General features: G+C 42.6%; 3 protein-coding genes and 2 non-coding genes across 18 annotated transcripts in view; 2 read left to right on the top strand and 3 right to left on the bottom strand.

The window, feature by feature from the left end:
• CMKLR2 (chemerin chemokine-like receptor 2) overlaps positions 1–5800 on the top strand; it is a 47142-nt gene extending 41342 nt beyond the window's left edge. For 9 of the 13 annotated variants that reach the window (XM_048870466.2, XM_075118107.1, XM_075118105.1 and 6 more), the window contains one exon: positions 1840–5800. In XM_048870466.2, coding sequence (XP_048726423.2) covers positions 1856–2920 — 1065 coding nt within the window. In that variant the 5' untranslated portion in view covers positions 1840–1855 and the 3' untranslated portion in view covers positions 2921–5800. The remainder of the gene's footprint in view (positions 1–1839) is intronic. The other 4 variants (XM_075118109.1, XR_012664451.1, XM_075118108.1 and 1 more) reach the window with 4 other exon arrangements.
• A 3139-nt stretch (positions 5801–8939) lies between these two features.
• On the bottom strand, positions 8940–15687 carry EEF1B2 (eukaryotic translation elongation factor 1 beta 2). Its single transcript, XM_048870475.2, has 6 exons — positions 15530–15687; positions 14673–14795; positions 12326–12449; positions 11247–11313; positions 10171–10296; positions 8940–9132 (listed from the first exon to the last, which is right to left on the bottom strand). Exons 1-6 carry the CDS (start codon positions 15607–15609, stop codon positions 8978–8980), a joined length of 675 nt encoding a protein of 224 aa, XP_048726432.1. The 5' UTR covers positions 15610–15687; the 3' UTR covers positions 8940–8977.
• Positions 10709–10842, bottom strand: LOC125645246 (small nucleolar RNA SNORA41). Its single transcript, XR_007359259.1, has one exon. It is a non-coding gene; the product is annotated as a small nucleolar RNA SNORA41 (small nucleolar RNA).
• On the bottom strand, positions 11385–11465 carry LOC125645245 (small nucleolar RNA SNORD51). Its single transcript, XR_007359258.1, has one exon. It is a non-coding gene; the product is annotated as a small nucleolar RNA SNORD51 (small nucleolar RNA).
• Positions 15688–16125: 438 nt separating the features above from the next.
• The window catches only part of NDUFS1 (NADH:ubiquinone oxidoreductase core subunit S1), a 29439-nt gene continuing 22784 nt past the window's right edge, over positions 16126–22780 (top strand). Inside the window, exons 1-2 of one of the 2 annotated variants that reach the window (XM_048870448.2) lie at positions 16126–16201; positions 22426–22493. In XM_048870448.2, coding sequence (XP_048726405.1) covers positions 22430–22493 — 64 coding nt within the window. In that variant the 5' untranslated portion in view covers positions 16126–16201; positions 22426–22429. Of the gene's footprint in view, positions 16286–22425; positions 22494–22780 lie in introns of both variants that reach the window. The other variant, XM_048870447.2, reaches the window with a different exon arrangement.

The raw sequence follows: 22780 nt of genomic DNA, 5'->3' as shown, positions 1-22780 counted from the left end.
AGCCCACTGTTAATTTTGTTTTTTTGTCTTTGTACAATAAACTCTTTAATAAGGACCAAATTCTGATAGCCTTCTGCATGTTGCCTCACTCTATGAGCAGAGCTATTGAAGTCAGTGGGACTCCTCATGGAGCAAAATGTTACTCAAGAAGAGCACGGGTGTTCAAATCTGGCCCTAAGAAGTCTGGACTGTTTAACTTTTCTGAGCCTCAGCATTCCTCATTGTAAAAATGTGTGTGTCAGCGTGGAATAAACCCCTGAACTTTAAATCGCCAGACTATGACCTTGATATTCCAGATCATATTTTTAGCAATTTAAAACAAAACAAAACAAAAAACCCCAAGAAACTTGGCTCCCTAGCATTTTAATTGCACCCTTTCGCCTACACAGACGTCTGGCTCTTCTCTGATTTCTGCCACAGGCGTCCAATAAAACCTATTTCAAACAGGACTGGAAGACAGAAGCTGTAACATCCCAAACTCAAAAAGAAAGAATAATACTTTGCACTTCTATAATGTCTTCCATCGGAGTATCTCCCAACAGTATTGAGTTCACCTGCTTAACACCCCATTTTGCACGTGGGAAAACAGATGCAGAGAGATTAAGCAATTTGGCCAATATCAAAAATGATAAAAAGGTCAGAAAACCTGACCTAGGAGGAAAGGTTAAATAAACTGGGCATGTTTCTTTTTGAGAAGGGCAGACCTGATCAATCTTCAGATATGTTAAGGGCTGTGATAAAGAGGACTGTGATAAATTGTCTATTTTAGATAGTCATGGAGAAGTAATCAGTTTAATCAGAAACAAGGGAGATTTAGTTTATATATTAGGAAAATATTTCTAACTATAAAGGTACTTTAACACTGGAATAAGCTTTTAAGGGTGGTTGTGGAATCCCCATCACTGGAGATTTTTAATAACAGGCTGGACAAACCTCTGTTGTGGATGATCTAGGTTTACTTGGTCCTGCCTCAGTGCAGGGGGCTGGAATTGATGATCTCTCAAGGTCCCTTCCAGCCCCACGTTTCCATGATCATACAGGAAGTCAGTGGCAAAGTGAGGAACTGACTCCCAGGCCTGTGCTCTAGCCAGAAGACAGTCCTGCCCCTGTATATTAAATAGTAATTTAAATTTTAATATAATCAGCTTTGGTGTTTACTTTCATTTCTATTTAAACAGTACAAAGCAACACATCACAGTGAATGACTCCGAACGATGATCCTGGAAACAAAGGGCTGCAACCTCATCCAGTGTAAATCAGTATAACTATTGACATAGGTGGGTTTGCACTGGCTGAGGATCTGGCCCACAGAGCTCAACCCATTTCCCATACAGGTCAAGATTCCCAATGACTTCAACAGGAACAGGAGCAGGTCCAAACTTACAGGGACATACAAAATGCACTCATTTTAGTCTTGGCTTTTTGTTGTTGTTTTTTTAAGGGACTGTGCCAGATAATTTAGTTTCTAAATATAGGGTTGTTTTGTTTATGGGTTTTTGCAAGACTAAGACTATTAGAAAAATGACATATAAACGTGTCACAAAGACATCTTCATGAGGCTTTTGTAAGTGTGATTGTAAATAGTTTCTTTGTCCAGATGTGAATGCTCCCCTGCAGTTTCTGCAACTCAAAGGGTAAAGCATTGTGCTAGCATTGGACAGCCAAAAAGTGATAGGCTTGAAGCAGTGAAACTCACATTTATTTCTGATGTCCAAGACCTTGAATGAAATGATAGTGGTATTAGTATTAGAGTTAAAGCTTTTTTTTTTTTTTTTTTTAAAAAGACATGATTTGACCTGAACGTTTCCCTTTAAGTTTTCCATTTCCTTTTCTCCACAGAAAGTAGCCATACACTATGGGGTTTCCTGAAATGATGCTGAGTGAAGATTTTGACAACTACTCCTATTTCTATGAGTACGAGGAAGATGAACCACCCCAGTCCTACCTCAGTATTGCACACATCATCTCTCTTTCCTTATGCAGCATGGCATTTCTCCTGGGGGTGCCAGGAAATGCCATAGTCATCTGGTTTATGGGGTTTAAATGGGATAAATCAGTCAGTACTCTCTGGTTCCTCAACCTGGCTATTGCAGACTTCATCTTTGTTCTTTTCCTGCCTCTCTACATTACGTATGTGGCCATGGGCTTCCATTGGCCCTTTGGGAAATGGCTCTGCAAGACTAACTCCTTCATTGCCTTACTGAATATGTTTGCCAGTGTCTTCTTCCTGACTGTCATCAGTCTTGACCGCTATATCCGCCTGGTGCACCCAGTCTTTTCCAACAAATATCGGACCCTAAGGAACACCCTCATTTTGAGTGTGATTATTTGGATCTCAGCTGCTATTATTGGTGCCCCTGCCTTACACTTCAGAGACACAATTACAGTTCACAACTCCACCATTTGCTATAACAACTTCCATCCGCATGACAAAGAACTCATTCTGATGAGGCATAATATTTTCATTTGGGTGAGGCTTGTTTGTGGCTATCTCTTTCCCCTAGTGACCATGGTCCTTTGTTACTCATTTCTGGTTCTGAAGGTGAAGAAGAGAACCATGCTGACCTCCAGCAGGCTTTTCTGGACCATCCTTGCGGTAGTTGTAGCTTTTTTTGTTTGCTGGACCCCCTATCACATATTTACCGTTCTGGAACTATCTGCTCACCATAATGAACGCTTCCATGACTTGCTTCTCAGTGGCATTCCCCTCTCTACTGGCCTGGCTTTCATCAACAGCTGCCTCAATCCAATCCTCTATGTTCTGATTAGCAAGAAGTTCCAAACCCGTGTCAGGGCGACAGTTTCTGAGGCACTAAAACTTGCAGTCTGGGAGGTCAGCCGGTCTGCAACAGTCAGTGAACAACTGCGAAACTCTGACAACAGCCATCTGGGTGTGCAGTATTGTGAAACCACACAGTGACCAGCTCCAAAAATCTCCCTCACTGCATATAACCAGCACTAGATTCACAATCAAACAGATGTGTATCTTAGCTATGAAAAAGAACAGGGGGTTGATTGCAATCAATTTAATGCTGCACCCCATTTTAGCTGAATTTTTTTTGTTTGTTTTTTTTTAGGATGCAGAATTTGGATAGGATGCTAGTTAGATGCATAAAGGGCCTGAGATAAAGACTACTGCAATCAATGGGATTTGGATCAGATAGAGGAACATTCCCACTATTAATCCTGTTGGGTAAATTCCAGAAGAGGTGTTTAAAGTAACACCTTCTCAACATAATCATATATAACAAAAATATTCCTCTGTTGAATTACATTACACCTTAGATCCAGGAGTTCTCAGCCTGGAGCTCACTCGCAGCTGTTGGGGGTCATGATCACACCATGCTTCCAATAGTGCTAAATAAGGGGAACTCCTGGTTAGATCCCAGGTAGCTGGAAGGGGGAGGAGGCCCAGTCTGAGTAGGAAAGGGGTCCCAAATATGGAAACGGTTGAACAAGTGCTGTAGATTATTACAACAAAAAGCAACCTGGTCTGACATTGTGGCTTTCTAGTCAGTTTCATTTCCTGGTTGTCCATGTTTTTGATGTCTTACAGCGAAGAGGGGATGTTTTAAATTTTTTCCCCTCTCCTGGAAACATAAAGAAATAATATTTGTTTCTAATTATAGTAGAGATTGGATGACCCCTGCCTCCCTCTACTATCACACTAGGGTTGCCAACTTTCTACTCACATAAAACCGAACAACCTTGCCCCACCCTGCCCACTGCGCCATCCCTTCTCTGAGACCCTGCCCCTGCTCACTCCATTTCCCCTCCCCCCCACTCGCTCTCCCCACCCTCTCTCACTCACTCATTTTCACCGGGCTGACTCGGGTTTGGGGTGTAGGAGGGGGCAAGGGCTCCGGCTGGGGTGCAATGGGGACATGCCTTTGATTCTGGGAGTTGCGCAGCGCCATGGCAGGCACGGAGCCTGCCTTAGCCCCATCGGCTGTGCCACTGACTGGACTTTTAATGGCCTGGTCAGCACTGCTGACCGGAGCTGCCAGGATCCCTTTTCAACCGGGCGTTGTGGTTGAAAACCAGACACTTAGTCACCCTATACCACCGCCCTCACAAGTAAAGTCAAAAGATAAAATAATTAACATTCTAAACCCCACTGTCCATTATTACGCCTTTCCAATGATGGATAAAATGTATAACCGATATTTTTACATGATTTTTCAGTGGAATGTAAGAAAGGACAGAATTTGATGTTCCTTGGAGCAAGGTCTGCTCACACAGGTAAGGATTTGCAAATGTCCCTAGCCTCTGTTTGCCAAAGGCTGGGAATGGGCAACAGGGGATGGATCACTTGATGATTACCTGTTTTGTTCATTCCTTCTGGGGCACCCGACATTGGCCACTGTCGGAAGACAGAATACTGGGCTAGATGGACCTTTTTCTGACCCAGAATCGCAGTTCTTATGTTCAGATGCCAAGTAAGGGCAGAATTTGATAAAATTATTTTATTTATTGCTTGCTATAGAATTATATATGTATCCATATTTACACAGACACTAAATAGACTAATACTCGTCCTTGATATAACCCTATTGAATTTAGGGGAGTTAATGCTGGGATGAATTTGGCCCTGAGTTTCCTATTAGCTCATGTATACCCAGTAAAGGTATATTTTCAGCCAGCTTGAATACATGCATGTACAAAACTATACATACATTCTTGCCTCAGCGTGTAAGATTAGGGCTGTAACATGGTTATAACACCGTGTGGTCTTGTCCACACAAGTAAAGTTTACAGTGTAGATGGGGCCCTATATATAGATTCATACATAATGTTCTTTTACACAAAATATTCTATCACTTTGAACTATATTTGCACAAATTGAATAGATCAATATTGCCTGCAGCCACATTTTGGTCTGAGTTCATGAGGCCTCATGAGCTGATCAGTGTTAGGCTGGATCAGTACCATCTCAGAAATACACCTAAATGCTACAAAATATGATGTTGCTAATTGGTTAGGTACCACTCTTTCCTGAGTCATTATAGAACTAGTGCCTCAGCAAGGTGTTATGGGCTTAGCAAAGAAGTCAGTAAATAATTTAATTTTTTTTTAAAGCTGTGGAATATTCAAGAGATCCATGCTTAGTATTGTTGGACTATCACAATGGCTTATTAGGAACAGCAATTCAGTGACCCATGGGACAGAAGGACTTTACCAACATGTAGCAAGCTTCTTGAGCTAATGACAACCCTGAAATAGTTATGAGAGGTACAGATTTGAAGTCAAAGCACAAGAATGTCAGTTACTGCCATTGGATGGGGATAAAAAGAACCCGCAACCAGCCCAAGTAATTAATTCACACCAAGGCAAATGTATCATTAACCACTGTATGAGCCACTTCTACAGGAGGAACAGAAGATATCTAAACAAAACCAAGGAGGACACTGGCTCTCTGAGGACAGTGAGATTGATGCTAATGGAGTCTGCATGCTGATCGAAATGACAGATGCTTACTCAAGTCACGGACTACGGAAAAATAGCAGGAGCAGCAAATGCCCGGTGCAGATGGTAGAGCCATCTCAGCAGCTATCCTGGCCACTACAGGATGAACTGTCCTAAGAAGGGAAAGAAGGGCTGTTTGATTGGAAAGCCAGCCTGAGATGTAAGGATAACGACTATTGACAGATGTCTGGATAAGAAGTAGAACAGTCCTCTCATCTGATCAGCTGCTCTGACATTCCTAAGCAGTCTGAGGTTTAGTACTTGGATTAGTTTGTGGCTGTTTCTTTTGCTGATATTATACTTGATTTTTCAATAAAGGGAAGCTGTACAGTAACCACTGGATTATGACTGCTCACAACAGTTTTTACCTTTTAAACTTTTGTAATCCTGACCCCATATCTCTTTCCCCTATTCCTGGTTCTGTTACACCCAGAATTTACTGTGCCTTTCACTGATCCTTCTGGAGCGCTGTGTGTTGGGGGCAGACATTCTTCTCTTCCTTAGGCTGGAAGAAGGATCTTCATTCTCCAAGACAAGGCCAGAACAATACAGCAGGAGCCTCTGGCTCCTGATTAGACCTATGTGAATAACTGATTTTTGTTTACTAGCAGGTTTCTCCCCCCATCCCCAAATGTACTTTTCAAAATTTTCAGCAAATCAAAGTTTAAAAAAATTTGTTTTTGAAGGTGTGTAAAAATAAAATTGAAGGAAATTTCTAGTCATTTAGAATCAAAATTACACTGAACAGTGTTTAAATGTTTGAGGGATTTTTTTCAACTGGAGCAAATCAGTGCATTTGACACATTGATAATGGTTTGGTTAACATAGGAATCTCCCCCCCCAAAACAGTGTTGGCCAAAAAACTGCCCAGTTCAACTCGAGGCACCTTGCACTGGAGAAAGATGAGGGAGCTTGCCCTGAGGGAGATTGGAACATTAAACAAGCTGGGTTGGGGAAAAAAGGAGCAGCAATTTAGGGTGGTTTGAGAAGGAAGGGGTAGCAGCACCCCCTTGTGTATGCAGATAGCAGTGCTCTCAGCTGCTTCCCTCAGGCAGACAAAATGGTCACGTGTGCTGCAAATATTCTGTGGAACCAAAGAGGGCTAATTTCAGTTTAGGGGTAGAACAATCCACAATAATCCAGATTTTGATGTTACAATGGAATTCAAATACACAGCCCCATCATTAAACAAGAATTGGGGGTTGCTCAGCACTTTGCATCTATTCCAACTGAGGGCAGAATCTGCCCCAGGAATTTATTAAAGATTGGCTATTGACTTACTTTGAGAAGTAGCTTCCTTCATCTTTGGAATTCGTGACTAAGAAATATACCACTTCAAAAAGTTCAGAAAACCAATCAAGCTGTGGTCAACTGGCTTTCCCCAGCTCTATATATGTTATGGCAGGATTGTAGAATATTACTTTCCCAATTATTCCTTAATGCTTCAACAGACCATGTTTACTCCTGTCCAATACCAACTGAGAAACAAGCCCAGAACCCATTCTTTTACACAAGTCTCAATTCAGCCATATTTTCAGAGATTTCATAAAAATCTTCAGTACTTCTGCAGTAGCAGGGTGAGTATTAAAACAGCACCAATCCACCAACAGTGCAGATTAACACTGCAGGTAGCTGGCTGGTGTAATTAGTATCTCCCGAAGTGTTACAATCTGCAAGTCACCCAACTGGATGGATCTATACTTTCAAGAAAACTGTTTAAAGGTCTAAGTAAAAGTTTTTGAGCAGCTGAAGTGTTTTTGATAATAAAAGCAAGATTATTGCAGATAGATGACTAGGGACAGTAGACCTTGTAACAGTGCTCCTGCCAAGCATCATATTTTTGCCCAGTCTCCCTCATTTTTCACAGCACCTGTGAGGATCTTTAAAAAAATGAGTTATGACAGGAACTACTAGGTGGAACATTAAGAAAACACAAGGGAAGAGTCAGCATTACATGTTTTTATACTAATTCTTCCTTACTGGAATTAAAAGATTTTGTTGGGGGAGGGGAAAAAAGGAGGAAATGTGATATGGTTTTATTTAATCATTTGTTGGGACATAGGGCATCCTTTGTGGAGGATAACAAAATAAATCAAAGCATTTGCAACCTTTTTCCTGTACAACAGCCTTTTGAACAAACAGAGCAACAAGTCCTGCCACCCCAGGTAAGCACAGTGTTTCCAACAGAACTAGTAGAAGTGAAGTGGTTAAGATTTTAAAGTAAAATGTCAGGTTTCCACATTAAACCTATCCCAGTTGCAATGAATGACATTACACTGTAGTGCCACTGTTTCAGCCTCCAGGCAACTCAGTGCTTCGCATTACCTAGCACAACAAAAGGGACTATAAATTTCATTAATTGAAGGCTTATGAAGAAAACCCTAAACAGGCAACGTGCAGATTTACATAGTCCTGGCTGAGAAAGCAATTAGAATAAATTCTGGGGAAAACAAAAAAAACCCCACCCCAGGACCTCACATCTATAATGGCCAAGTTCAGCCCTGATACAAGCAAGCTGAACTCTGCTAAAGGTATATCTGCTTCTACAAGTGTTATATAGAAAACAGAAGTATGCAGTATAAATTCTTGATTGACGTTATAATTCTCATGAGTGCAGCTTAACCATCCTTGGCTTTTTCAGTGTAGTACTCATGGGATATCACATTTTTCCCTTCTGAAAGCAAATGCACTGTGCCACTTAGGGGCATGGGCTTTGACTTCAATTAAAGCAGGTAGTTCCTGTCCAAACAGATTACCTCATTTTGTTTTATTTATAATCTAAAGTAACTGGAGTCCCTATTAACCCTTAATTATACACAAGAATTGGTTCACAAACCCCCAGTATTTCAATTGAATGCTTAAGTAGACTGAAAGGGATATGCTGCCCCTAGTGTTCCCGCTTTGCCTCCGAACTCCATGACATGATTTTACATATGCAGTTCAAAACTGCACTGGCTTTTCACACAGTCATATCACATTGCAACTCATTTGGTATCCATTATCAAACCAAGTCTGGACAGCATTTCTGCATCTTGGATTGTATGTCCCTAGACCCTGCCCCAAAGAGCTCACAATATTAACAAATTTAGCCAAAACACCCCTGTGAAGTAGAGAAGCAGTATTCCCATTTCACAGATGGGGAAACTGAGGTACAGGGCACAAGTGACTTGCACAAGATTTCAGGAGAAGTTCTAGGCACAGAAATCAGATTTTCTGACCTTAACCACCCTTCCTCACTGGTATCTGCATTAGAATGGTCTGTGAGTATTATTTACTCCTTACAGAAGTACCAAGAACCAACCCAGATTTCTGTACAGATATCCACTACCATCCATCCTGGGGTAGAGGATCTCAGTTTAATTTAGTTTTCATTTTTACTGTGCAGTTCACTTCAACAGGTGAACAAAAGCTTTTTGAACTGTAATTGAGCTAGATTATTCAGTGATTTGGAATAAGCTACAACAGAGCGATCATAAAATTTCAAGTACTTTTATTCCAAATGTAGCAGGGTTTAGATCTTGTTGAAAGCAGCTACATCCATTGATTGTACATAATCTTCAAAGGCTGTTATTTTCTCTTCCAACATATCTGTACCAACTTTATCATCTTCAACTACACATTGAATTTGAAGCTTCTTGATACCATAGCCAACTGGAACCAGCTTGGCTGTCAAAGAAAGAAATATGTGGTGATTAAGAGAGTCAATTAACCAAACACCCTATTCAGCAGAGCATCACTTTAAGCACTAATTACACAATGCCAATTAGACCCGTTCAAAATACTGAATTGCATAAAAACACCTGGAAACAAACAGCATACTCCATATACACATCACCTAATCAACCCCATGGCCATTAAACATACACAGACTCAAATGCAGGTTACTTTTGCTTAATCACAAGGGAGATTTGTTTGCTGTTGACAGAGGACCTTCAGATAACCTCAGGAAGTCCACATAGAGGCAGAACTGGGGGAAAACAGGAAGCTGACTAGAAAACATACCCACTCCTCTCCATCACTGAGAAGCTCCTCCCCACAACTCAGCATGAACAATTTTGAGGTCTCTATAAGGAAGGCCAGAGTTTTATTCTAAAATTAAAGTTCAAGTCTCCAGCAATAACCTGGATTTGTGCTGGAAATGGCCCAACCTGATGATCACTTTAGATAAGCTATTACCAGCAGGACAGTGGGGTGGGAGGAGGTATTGTTTCATATTCTCTGTGTGTATATAAAGTCTGCTACAGTTTCCACGGTACGCATCCGATGAAGTGAGCTGTAGCTCACGAAAGCTCATGCTCAAATAAATTGGTTAGTCTCTAAGGTGCCACAAGTACTCCTTTTCTTTTTGCGAATACAGACTAACACGGCTGTTACTCTGAAACCTGCTCTATTACATTTACCAAGGCAGACAATATATAGTAGCACTGCAATCCACAACTTATTAAGTTCTCAAATCAAACTAGACTAATCTACATTTTGGACAGTGATCTAGTTGTCTATTTTTAAGACACCAGTGATCTATATAAAGGCTACTATGGGTCCATAACATACTATGTATTAGTATCTGTATTTTTTCTACATACCATGAAGTTATGCCTTGAAGTATCTCTCTGAATGCAGCATGTTTTTTTTGTTTTTTTTAAACACACACACAACTGTACTACCATCCCCTTGCTCTCACATTCTTGTTTATCTCCTACTTACAAGATCCCCAGACTAAGCCATCTGCCTGAATGCTTCGGACACACTCCTCCAATTTGGCCATGTCCGTCTCATCATCCCAGGGTTTCACATCCAGTAAGATGGATGATTTGGCAATAAGAGTTGGTTCTAAAAAAAGCAAAAAGATGGTGAGGGAAAAAAGAGAAGGCATTATGAAGCAAGAATAAATTAAAATTAAGATATCCTGGACATTTCCCAGGCTATAAGGCATTTCATAAAAGCTGTTTGCAAACCTATACAAAATGCAGCAGCAAAAGAACAGTCAAAACAGATGAACAATAATGCTTTAATGTATGAATCCGTCAATGCAGAAGGCTTTACTCTTTCCAGTCTTACGTAGAAAATCTCTTGTATCAAGATTTGTTGTCATATTTTTTTTTTTTTTTTTTTACAAAATTTCCAGTAAATTAGCATAATGTTAAAAGACACATGTACTTCCAACTTCTGTTATAGGAAGTCATTGTGCCATCAGGCCAAGTTTACTCAGAAATTTGTCATCAAATTTGCATCAAAGTTGTCATCTTGTCTGTTACACAGAAAGTCCTTTTCAGCTGACCTGAAAAGGAGCATGACACAGTGTAACGGTTTATTTCCCACAGATGGAATACTGCAACTGCTACATTTCAGAACAGTTCCAGACCAGTAACTGTGGAATCCTACACTGAAATGATTAGATTGCAATATGAAAATAAAAGGTTGATTTCTAATCTTCCTTCCTACAATTATGTTATCCTGATAGTGTCTAAAGTAGATGCATATCCAGCCATTAATGGAGAACCTAACCTCTGCATTTCTATCTTTAGAAGCAAATCCCAAACTCAAGTCACATCTCATTATTGACATAGCAGTCTCAAAGCAGTGACTAAAGCCTGCTTGTGATAAAAGTGCTCTATCACAACATAGTGAGAAACTGTACTATTTCAAATGTACTTGATCGAAGCAAATCATATTTACTCCAGCTAATAATTTGGGAGGGTAGGAAGGGATTTTCCTGTCTCCCATGCATATTGCAACTCAAGTGCATAGAACAGGCTATTAAAAAAAGCTACCGGACATACTTTTGGACTTCTTAGATTCATATTGAGCAAGACGCTCTTCTCTCAGTCTCTTTGATTCTTCACTTTCCTGAAAGAGAAAAAACAGATTCACAACAAGGCAAAGACAGACATTCTTTATCCACTATTAATAAAAGTAGACTGGCTTTTAGTCAGATAAAAACAAATCATCACAAGATCAGCCGAAAGATGGTGATTTGGTTTTATTCATCATGTAACCAGTTAGTTAAAAATAGGCACTTCATGCAAACTTGCTAGAAGTTCACAAAACTCCTACCATCTTTATGTGACAAAGGCTGAGCATAGCTTGCAATACACAAGAGTGGGGTCTGTACTTATCATTTAAGCATTTTTTCTAATACTCCAACAGAATAGGAAAACAATTTAACTTAAATGTGATCTTAAGTTGTTGCTTTAATAAGCCCATTAAAAGTTTACTAGAATTTTGTAGTAAGATTCCTTCGTTGCTTCTGTCACCTAAAAATGTTTCTGCATCCTTAGAACAAAAATATTCCTAGCATGAGAATGGAATGAAAAAAAAGCTTAAATACATGGATGGTACTGAGCACTTGGCAGACTATGGGTAAAATTTTCATGAGCATCTGAGACAGATTTCTAAGTGCCTAAGTCATTTAGGTTACTGAAAATTTTACTCTATATTTAGTCTTGCCCATGGACATTCCTGTTGATCCAATGGACATATGAAAAATGCTTTCCACTTTAGAAGTTTAAACCATGTAAAAAAAATCACTCTGAAGACCAGAGTCCTTTACAGATCAGGTCAACAGCTTACAAGAGATTTTCCCTCATTTCCTATGCAAATTTCCATGAGTAAAATGCTTTTCCTCAGTTTAATTTTTACTACTGCTCCAGTAGAGTTCATACCTATTACAGTAATATGTTTGTCAGTACCCCATTAGCTATTTATCTCCTCACAGGTTCTTTCCTGTTTATCATGCAAAGTCAGATGCATTTCAGGGCTCTGATAATAAATTTCTGGAGTATTTCAATCAAATTATGATCTTTTAAAAACAAAAAAAACAAAAAATTCACAAATCTATTTCTTAAGAAATTCTCAGTACCTCCTCCTCATCAGATCCAAAGAGATCAATGTCATCATCATCTTTGCTGTCTGTGGTTGCACCTGTGGAGTCTTCAACATCAGCAGGACCATATTTCCCCAAAGCCTTCTTTACTCCTGGCAAACTAAAGAAATGGCAAAATAATATTAGTTTAAAATGAATATACTCCTAATTTCAGATACTAACATTTTTAAGATCAGTGAACCTACAGTAACAATTACTTGTGGTAGCAATGAAGTACACTAGAGTTTCAAAAGTGAAACACCAGAACAATCCCAAAAGCGCACTCACAGCACAGCATGATAAACTGACAATTATTATAGTGAATCCCATGTGCATAGGCAGCTAAATGGCATACTGTTTTTGTCCTTGCTAACAGCATTTCCTACAGTATACCACTTAGCAGCAGCCAACCAAAATGAAGCACTTGTCTGGAATGTTGCCCTTGGGTGCTTTGATAAGTTTTGCTTTTCTTTTCAATGTGCAGAGATGTTACAGAATATATCCTCAGAGAAAGATTAGTGGTTGTTGAAACAAGTTATAATTAACAATATACTGTGTCTCATTAACAAAGTAAAGTTCCCTACTTTCCACCCAAATGCTTCCTTGAAAACCTTTGCTTTTGGTGGAGGATTAACAGCCGCTCAGTAGGCATGGTGATGAGTAAAGCTAGCTTTGTCACAGAGTAATTAATTCTGTGATTTTGGTGTTTTAGTGAGTGCTAAAAGCTATGGAGCTGTTTGAGAATTAGCTTTTCTAATACCTAACATATAACCATAAGCAGGTTTGTATGTTATTTCTGAAGAACCAACAGAACCTGTTTGGGACTAAGTACTGTACTTCTGAATCCCAGACACATCAAATAGCTCCATCTACTGCTTGAAAATATATATACTTCAGCCTACAGTTTTCCAGCGCCTCCTCAAAGGTAGAGTACCTCATTTTGTTTACTTTTAACTAGGACTTACTTTGTGCTGTCTTTTTTCTAATGGTGGCTACCAAAGCTATAAGAGTGTGGTCTGTTATTTTAAGCTTTTATTTCTATTTGTGACTATTTGCATTTTTATTAGACTGCTATTTCTTATGAACTGCAGTGACAGAATACTAGCCTTAGTGATTACACTCTTCTATATTCACTTCTGCTTTGAATTTGGTTAGACTGGCACTAGTTAGATGTAGTTACCATATCAGAATTTTTCGTGAGCTTTGTGAAGTAAGTTTACAACTTCAGTCTAGTTCCAAGTAGAGAAACCACCTCAAGTGGTATAAATCAGTGGTAGCATCAAAAAAGCCAAAGGTCAGGAGACTGAACCACTCAAGTCTACAGGAGGCTCCCCCCAGAACAGGGTAGAGGCACAATGGTGAGGCAGTGTGAAGGTGCATACACTGACACTGCCTATGCTGTACCTTTTCTAGAGGACTTCAGTCTCCATGGCTGTCAATGCGGCAACTTTCATGAGCACTAAATTCACTAAAAGAGAAAAGAATAGATTTGCTTTCACATTTCCCCCTTATTTTCAGGTCTCTTTGCAGGTCACTATTTAATTTGGTTTAAGCTTTCAGGACGATTGTTTGAATGAAAGGGCTCCCAATATATAGTCGATCATTTTGTTTATTAGTATTCCTATCTCAAGCTACACTTTGGGCAAAAAAAAGAAGCTGTGTACGTATACAAGTTTCAAATTTAAATCTACAGGGGCTTGATTGTATGGAATTTGTATTGGGGTATGGTTCAAATCTAGCCCAGGTGGTATCAACTTTAAATTACTATTCTGATAATCTACATGAGGTCAGTGTCATTCTAACTCCTAGAGCTAAGGGGCTACACCGGTGGTTCTCAACCTATTTATCGCTGTGGGATGCATCTGCAGCTCTCACTGTTTTTATGTGGGCCACAACTGTGTGCTGATGAGGCCACAAGCAGCCGGTGGGTTGAGAACCACAGTCTACATAAAAGCATCACCACAAATGGTGCCTTGTTGAAGTTTAAGCAGCCATCCCAACAACTGAGTGGGTATGAAGACAGAATTAACTTCTTGACATTTAGATCAGAACTGAGGTGCATTAGCAAGACAGTGTGGAAGGTTTACACTCCTGCCTGCATTGTACTAGTTCTATAGATAAATAAAGAACTCCCTTGTTCAGAGCTATCAAGCATACACTTTTCAAAAGCAAAGAGGCTCAAACAAACTTTAAGACAAAAAGCTAGGTAAACTGCTGGCTACAATCCCAACGAAACACAACAGACTTTGTTCAAAAAAAATCAAATGGAAACTGCAAAGCTTATGATGTTTAACTACTCTCCTATAAATATAAATTGATGTCTGGTGCATTAAGTTCAGCATACCTTGCCTTTTGCTTTTCATATGACTTAATGTGGTTGTACCAGCGGAGAGCATGGAACAAGTCAGCAGGAGGCGGCGTAGACAGTGCTTCAAAAACGGCAATGTCAGCCTGAGAGGGCACATACCTATGGAAAAGAACACATTCCAATAGGAAAACGAATTGATTTTTGTAATGTACCAGTTATAACAGAAGTTGTGAGAGAAATAACTTGCAGCTTAACAAGTCACTTGGCTAGGTCTTCCCTGCAGAAGACACTCATGGCTGCTCACAGGTTAGCCGGGCTCAAATGAGAATGGCCACACTGCCCAGCCCTCAGACGCCTATGTCCACAGTACCACTGCCCTGGTGCAGGACACCCAAGGGGCCGGGCCAGCGAGAGTTACCCCCACACCGGCGTTAAGGACTTTTGCTTGTGGCTGGGATTGGCGCTGGAGACAATACCCGAGCTAATGGGACAGCGAAGGCCAGCTTTCCCTGCAGCCGGATCACAAGGACACTACACACACTGCAGAGGTTCCCCCATCCATCCCGCAACCACCAGCGGCGCAGGCCGGGACGGGGGAGCGGCACGGCGGCCAGGTGGCTCTGGGGTTATTACCCTCGGGCTTCCACCCTGACGGGGCAACGGGCTCAACGGCCGTTCGGGAGCGGGGGCAGCCCGCGCGGGCCAGCGGCCAGTAACGCCCCACACGCAAGCCGGCTCGAGACACCCCGCGTCGCAGCAGTGCCCAGGGTTTAGCGGGGGAGGGGCCGTTCGTTCGTTCGCCCGGCAACCGCCGAGCGCGCGGGCTCGCTGCGCCCCCCACCGCCGAGGGGCGCGCGCCGCTGCACGGGGCTCTAGCCGCCGCCGCCGCTCACCCCTCGATGTAGCTCTTGTCGGCCAGGAAGTCGTTGAGGAGCCGGAGGCCGGCAGCGGATCTGAGGTTCCCGAAGCCCATGATGATGGCGGCAGTACAGCACACAGACAAACAGACCACCCCACTCGCACCCGCCGCAGAAAGAGAGCGCCGCTCCACCGCGCAGCATTTATATAGAGTGCGTTGTATCCCTCCGCCACACCGCCGTTGCTGGCGTGAGATTATCCCTCCGCGGGGCAGCACCTAGAAATAACCCCCCCGCCACACACACCACCTAGTACAGGGAGCCGGGCGGATTGGAAATGAAACTAGAAGGACGGAAATGTAGTGAACGGCTAATAATGAGGATGTTCCGGGAGGTTCCACGGCGGCTAATTTTCGAAAGTCGCCACCGCCAGGGCGTGAGTGACGGAAGTTGCCGAGGCCGCTAGTGACGGAAATTGCCGAAGGTGCCGCCGGGGGGCGACGGAAGTTGCCGAGGCCGCTAGTGACGGAAATTGCCGAAGGTGCCGCCGGGGGGCGACGGAAGTTGCCGAGGCCGCTAGTGACGGAAATTGCCGAAGGTGCCGCTGGGGGGGGCGACGGAAGTTGCCGAGGCCGCTAGTGACGGAAATTGCCGAAGGTGCCGCCGGGGGGCGACGGAAGTTGCCGAGGCGGCCGCCATAGTAGCTAGGTGAGAGAGCTGCGGAGCGTTTTCTGGTTCAGAAGAGCCAAGCGGTGCAGCGGGTGCTGCTGCTGGTCCCCGCAGTACAAGGAGGTAACGCGGGCGGCTTGTTAGGAGTGTTCCTGCCCCGGGGCCAGGCCCCGTGCTGACGCGGGGTTCGAAGTTCCCTGCTCGGGGCTGGGGCTGGGGCTGGGGCTGCGGCTGGGGCGGGGGATGATTCCCCCCTGTCCCGTGGATGCCCTTGACGGGCTCCGGCTCCCTCGGTCCCGGTGGCGGCTGCGGCTTGGGGGCCTGCCCTTGTCTGTGCTGGCGCCGAGCAGGTGACCCGGCCCGTTAGGCCTCGCACTGGGGTTCGTGGCGTTAAATAAGCCAGCCCTAGACTCTTCCCCGCCTGCTGCCTGGGGGGTCCCAGGGGGCGCCCGGAGAGATTGGGGGGCAGCGCCGGTGGGACACCCCCCCACCCGGGGCCGCTCTGAGAGCCTGCGGGGGGTTACAGTACAGGGGGTCCCAGAGAGGTGCTCGAGTGACACATGAGGCCAGGGTCTCCAGCGGGGCCCTGGCCGGCTGGGAGCAGAGCCCGGGTCTCCTCCTGACCCCTAGAACTTGTGCATTCCCAGGCCTGATCCAGGTCCCTCGTTGTCATTGTTTATCCCCCAGCCGCACCCAGGGCCCTTACTGGGGTGTTGTGCGCTGTTGTATGTAGTAGGGCATAAGGCCGGGAAAGTGGCACTGACAGGACAAGAGTTTTGGACAGTAACAGTGTGTGTGTCCCTTTTAAAAACCCACAAATGACAGGGTTCTGCCTCAGGTAGCTTACAGTCTAAAGCTGCAATCCTGCAAAGATTCACACCCATTCTTAACTCTACACTTATGAATAGTCTTGTTGAGGTTACATAGATGAGCTTTTGCAGGATCAGGGTGTATACTGGACATAATTCAGCAAGGCTTGTCAGTAAACAAAAGCAGAGGTGGAGGTTTTGTATGGTAAGGCGAGGGTTACAACTGTGAAAGATCAAGAGATGCTTTTTTTTTTGAGGTCTTATTACAAAGAATTGATTTAATTTTAAGGAAGAGTTCTCAATGACCAAACTGAGTGAAAAGCCAAAAGTAAACAGCATACATGAAGAAAAGTAAATCTTGTTTTACAATTACAATTTATTAAACAAAGCTTTAACAATCAGTAGTTATGGTTAATAGCACAAGGAGAAATATTAAGAACGTTATTTTAGGATTATAGTTAATAGTGTTCCTTTAACCTCGTGGCACAAGAATATGAGGATTAGGGATGAAAGATTCTCAGGCCTACAAAGTTAAGTCAATTTTATGTAAATTGATGTTGAGCCTCCGATTTAAGCAAGTCGATCTTCCGTGTCCCCACTTTGCTCATTGTGTTGGCGGAGTGCATCCTCACTAGCAGGGCTTGCATCAATGCGCTGTTGGTAGCTATCCCACAGTGCATGTAGCAGAGTGAAATTTTGTGTTGGGTTTGCAATGCCTTATGGGACCAAAACATTTGCACGGGTGGTTATGGAAACAAGGCGTTAGCCTCCCATGATGCACTTACCTCCCTTCCTCCCTCCCTGAAATCAACGGCAAACAAACCAAGCCTTTTTCGCGCCTTTTTCATAAACTTGGGTTATCCGTGCAGATGCCATATCATGGTAAGCATGGACCCTACTCAGCTGTACACTGTTGTTGTGAGCATTACAAACACCTCGCGCCTTATCCTGCGGTATTTACACAGCTGATACAGGAGCCGCCGCACAGAACAATGTGATGCCATGCAAGCAGCCCTGCTGGAAGCCATAGAGCGGAGCAATTCACAGTTGCTGGCGACAGTCACACATCACTTTGACACGGCTGAGTGCCTCTTTTGGACCAGGGAAACAAGCACTGACTGGTGGGACCGCATCGTTGTGCAGCTATGGGATGATGATCAGTGGCAGCTGCTCTGACAGTGAAGAAGCAAGTAGCGATTGCTCTGTGGAAGCTTGCAATGCAGACTGCTACTGGTCCATGGGGAAGCAATTTGGAGTGGGTAAATCTACTGTGGGATCTGTTGTGATCCAAGTTTGCAGGGCAATCAACAGACTTCCATTAAGAAGGGTAGTGACTCTGGGCAACATGGAGGACAAAGTGGATGGTTTTGCGGCGATGGGGTTCCCTAACTGCGATGAGGCTATAGACAGAATGCATATCCCTAACTTGGCACCATACCACCTTGCCAAAAAGTCCATAAACCAAAAGGGATACTTCTCAATGGTGTGGCAAGCGTGGGTGGATCATGGGCCATTTCACCGACATCAACATGGGATGGCCGGGAAAGGTGCATGACGCTCGCATCTTTAGGAACTCCAGGCTGTTCGAGCAGCTGCAAGAAGGGACTTACTTTCTAGACCAGATAATTACTGTTGGGGATATTGAAATGCCAATAGTTATCTTTGGGGACCCATTTGCTACCCCTTGCTCCCATGGCTCATGAAGCCATACACAGGCAGCCTGGACAGTAGTAAGGAGTGGCTCAACTATAGGCTGAGCAAGTGCAGAATGGTGGTAGAATGTGCCTTTGGATGTTTAAAAGCTCGCTGGCACTGTTTGCTGACAGGTTAGACCTCGGCGCAACCAACATTCCCATTGTTATTGCTGCTTGCTGTGTGCTCCATAATATCTGTGAGAGTAAGGGGGGAGACGTTTATGGCGGGGTGGGAGGTTGAGGCAAATCCGAACATTGCTTGAATGACCCAGGACCATTCGCTGCCATGCTTTGTGCTGCTATGATTCCAGACTACTTGCTACTGGCTTGGCGTGGTAAAGTGTCCTACCTTGTGGAGAACGAAATAAGGCAGCCGTCCCCAGAAACCTTCTGCAAAGGCTTTCAGAATACCTCCAGGAGAGCTTCATGGAGATGTCCCTGGAGGATTCCTGCTCCATCCCCAGACACTTTAACAGACTTTTCCAGTAGCTGTACTGGCTGCGAATTCATCACAATTCTTCAGAACAAATCAAACATTAAACACAATTGCTTTTAAACCCTGTAGTGTAGTTATAAATGTGCACTCACCAGAGGTGCCTTCTCTGGCTTCGGGGTCCGGGAACCCGCTCTGGGAGGGTATTGGATGCAGGGTGATGAAAAGGTCCTGGCTGCTGGGGAGAACGGATTCTCCGCTTGCCTTCTGCGCGTTCTCCTCCTCTTCCTCTTCCTCATCCACAAAATCCTCCTCCCTGTCGCGTGAGACTCCCCCCTTGCAGGTGTCCACGGACAGTGGTGGGGTAGTGTTAGGGTCCCCCCGTAGAATGCCATGCAGCTGATCATAGAAGCAGCATGTATGGTGTTTTGACCCAGAGTGACCGTTTGCCTCCTTTGTCTTTTGGTAGGCTTGCTTCAGCTCCTTAACTTCCATGCAGCACTGCTGTGTGTCCCTGTTGTAGCCTCTCTCCACCATGCCCTGTGCGATTTTTGACATATATATTAGCATTTCTTCTTTTTTGATCGGAGTTCGTCCTGCATGGATTCTTTTCCCCATACAGCTATCAGATCCAGTGTCTCCCGTTCGGTCCATGCTGGAGCTCGTTTGAGATTCTGAGACTGCATGGTCACCTGTGCTGCTGAGCTTGCTATGCTGACCAAACAGGAAATGAAATTCAAAATTTCCTGGGGCTTTTCCTGTGTACCTGGCTAGTGCGTCAGAGTTGAAAGCGCTGTCCAGAGCGGTCACATTGGAGCACTCTGGAATAGCTCCCGGAGGCCAATACCTTCGAATTGCGTCCGCACTACCCCAAATTTGACCCAGCAAGGTTGATTTTTAGCACTATTCCCCTCGCCAGGGAAGAGTACAGCAGTCGATTTTAAGAGCCCTTTAGGTCGATGGAACAGGGTGGGTTGTGTAGACGCATTGCTTATAAAATCGACCTAACACGGCTAAATTTGACCTAACCTCATAGCATAGACCAGGGCTTAGAAAACAACTTTGAAGTGTTTTGTTGTGGGGCAAGAAAACAAAGAATACCATGGACTTGCAAATATGTGAGGGGAAAAAAGGAAGTTGAATATAGAACCTGCCATGAGGACAATGTCCATTTTAGTACTGCAACAGTGTTTTGTACCCTTGGAAAAATAAAATGGGTTACATTCTAACTCTGAAATACTCTTCACTCTTTTTATCAAGTTTCTATGATCACTTGAATCTTGTCTCATAGCTTAGCTTCTGAGGGCTTGTCTACATGGTACCACAGACTGTGATTCCATGTAGCCAAGTCCTAATTCTCTTACCTTTCATTCTTCGTAAAAGAATGGACTTCATTCAACTTTCAAACTCCTTGGCTTTGGAGGATAGTGTTGTTATGAGGGTAGTGAGTCACTCCAAACTACAGACCAACTATTTTGTAGTTGGGTGATACAATGAGATGTTTATATGTATTTAGGAAGCTGCGGTAGCCCAATTCAGACTGACGCTAAGGAGAAACAAACATTCAGTTTAAAAACAACAACACATCAGAAACAATTAATTACAAATAGTGCTTTTCCAAGAGCAGTCTTTTCTTTCCGCTTCCTTTCTTTTTTTCTTATTCTTCTGTCATTTCTTCCTTTGTTAAAGTAATCTGTTTTAGTCTGTGAGCGGTTTATGGAAGAGATTTTGTCATCCTACCTTTTTTCTGTAAAGTGACATGCATGCTAATGGAAACACTCTTATTTTGATAGCTTCCCTGTTAGTTTGGAATATGAAGCCAGCATTGACCAGTTGGTGGGGGCACAAGACTGAAAATCAAGAGACATTGGCTTTTTATGCATCCTTGCTATTGATTCACAGTGTGACCTGTATTAAATCTCTTGGGCTCACATGTTCAAAAATGTCCACTAACTTTGAATGCCTCAGTTTTTGGGGCACAATTTTCAGAAGAGCAGTACTCACATTTTACTCTCGTTGGCGTAAGCGGATGCTCAGCACCTCTGAAACTCTAGCCTTAGGCTGTGTTGAGTTAGGCACTCAGAATTAATGGGCACTTGAAAATTTGAGCTTGAGTGATTTGCCCAAGGCTATGGAGGTAATCATTGTCAGAGCCAGGATTAGAACTCAAGAATTCTTGGTCCTGTCATCTACACATTGCTTTGGACATATAATACAAAAGTTTTTGTAATTTGTATGGAACAGTCTCGCATACAAATTAAAAATTTAAGATCTGGAGAAATCATGGCAGATTGATTTAAATTAAAGCTGATTTAAATCACCCTTTTTAATCATGATTTAAATCAGTAAGCAGATTTTGATTTAAATCCATCGATTTTAATCATGCTTTGTATTTGCATTTTTTAGTTGCTTTCCTTTATTAAAAAAAAAGTTGATTCTTATTGGTTGGTAACTGTTAAAACATGCTGATTTTCAGCTAAATATAGCCTTTACTCTAAATTTGTTGCTTCTTTTTGATATCCAGCAGAATACGCTATATCTAAACACACATATTTAAGCAGTTATATCGCTTAACTTCTTACTAAATTTTTTTTGTTTTGTTTTTGTTTTTTGCTCTGTGTGTTTACGCTCTATTTGGATGGAAATTCAAAATCAGGGCACAAAAACATTTTAATATTGTTTAAGAGAAAAAGTTTATCAAAACATGTTTTGCATTTAATACTAACTTCACTAAACAAAGGAAGTATTATCTGTAGCTAGTGAATTGAACTGATTGTTTCTGGCCACCATGTCCTTCAAGATTTTAGAACTAGTAGATCTCATTCTCACATCTAGTATTTAGTCATAGATTGGAAAAGGAAAACAAGCTTGCCTGCTCTTACAACCTGCAGGTGCTTTCTTAACTTTGAGTGTACTAGTCATTAAACTGAGCTAGTTGAACAAACTGAAATGAAAAATGTGTGCTTTCTGTGCCTGCAGAAGGTGGCACTGTTGTCAAAAGCTGGGGTAGCACTTCAACAAACTCTGGTTCCTGATGCTTAGTCATTAACTTCCACCTGTTGAGTTGTTGACTGTCTTTAAAACTTGGCACAAAGATACTGCTTAATATTTTTTGTATTTAATTTAAATTATTTCAACATAATATAATATATAATTTAGGCCTAACATAGATGTTAACTTCATATTTAATTTTAAATAGATTTGTTTTTAAAAAATAAGCCTGTATTTAATTTAAATTATGTATTTTTATCCACCTTCATAGAAATATCAGGATAGATCTTAATTGCTAAAATTTAACCCACTAACTTCTCTTGTATTAATTTTCAGCATCATGCTGCGACTACCTGCTGTCCGCAGGGCCTTAGCTGGTGTCACTCAGTCCACCAAAGGATGTGGTGAGTCTGCCTGCATTTTATAGACAAGTGCATGAGAATCCTTTCCCTGCTTATACAGAGTGATACAATGCACGTAAAGAAGGCATTGTATATTGAGGTTATTATACAAATTTCCTACCATTCTCTGGGTTTTATATAGTGCTCTTGTTGCTGGTGGTGTTTGGATTGTACTAGCTATTATAGTTGTTTTTATAAATACAAATAACTAAGCACCCATCTTAGGCTTTGGAAGCTTTTACATATCCTGAAGTTAACAATGTTAAATAATGTGAAACATCCCTCAATAA

Source organism: Caretta caretta, chromosome 11 (assembly GCF_965140235.1).
Source record: "Caretta caretta isolate rCarCar2 chromosome 11, rCarCar1.hap1, whole genome shotgun sequence".
In the NCBI taxonomy this organism is placed as follows: Eukaryota; Metazoa; Chordata; order Testudines; family Cheloniidae; genus Caretta; species Caretta caretta.
This window is presented reverse-complemented; position numbering and strand designations above follow the sequence as displayed.

What these genes read in the sequence shown, in the direction of transcription:
- EEF1B2 (XM_048870475.2), bottom strand. Translation starts at nt 15,609, where the DNA reads ATGGGCTTCGGGAACCTCAGATCCGCTGCCGGCCTCCGGCTCCTCAAC. An exon ending in GACAAGAGCTACATCGAGGG is followed by an intron (nt 14,796 to 15,529) that starts GTGAGCGGCGGC and finishes TCTTTTCCATAG; the next exon opens with GTATGTGCCCTCTCAGGCTG. An exon ending in TGAATCTAAGAAGTCCAAAA is followed by an intron (nt 10,297 to 11,246) that starts GTATGTCCGGTA and finishes TGCTTTTTTTAG; the next exon opens with AACCAACTCTTATTGCCAAA.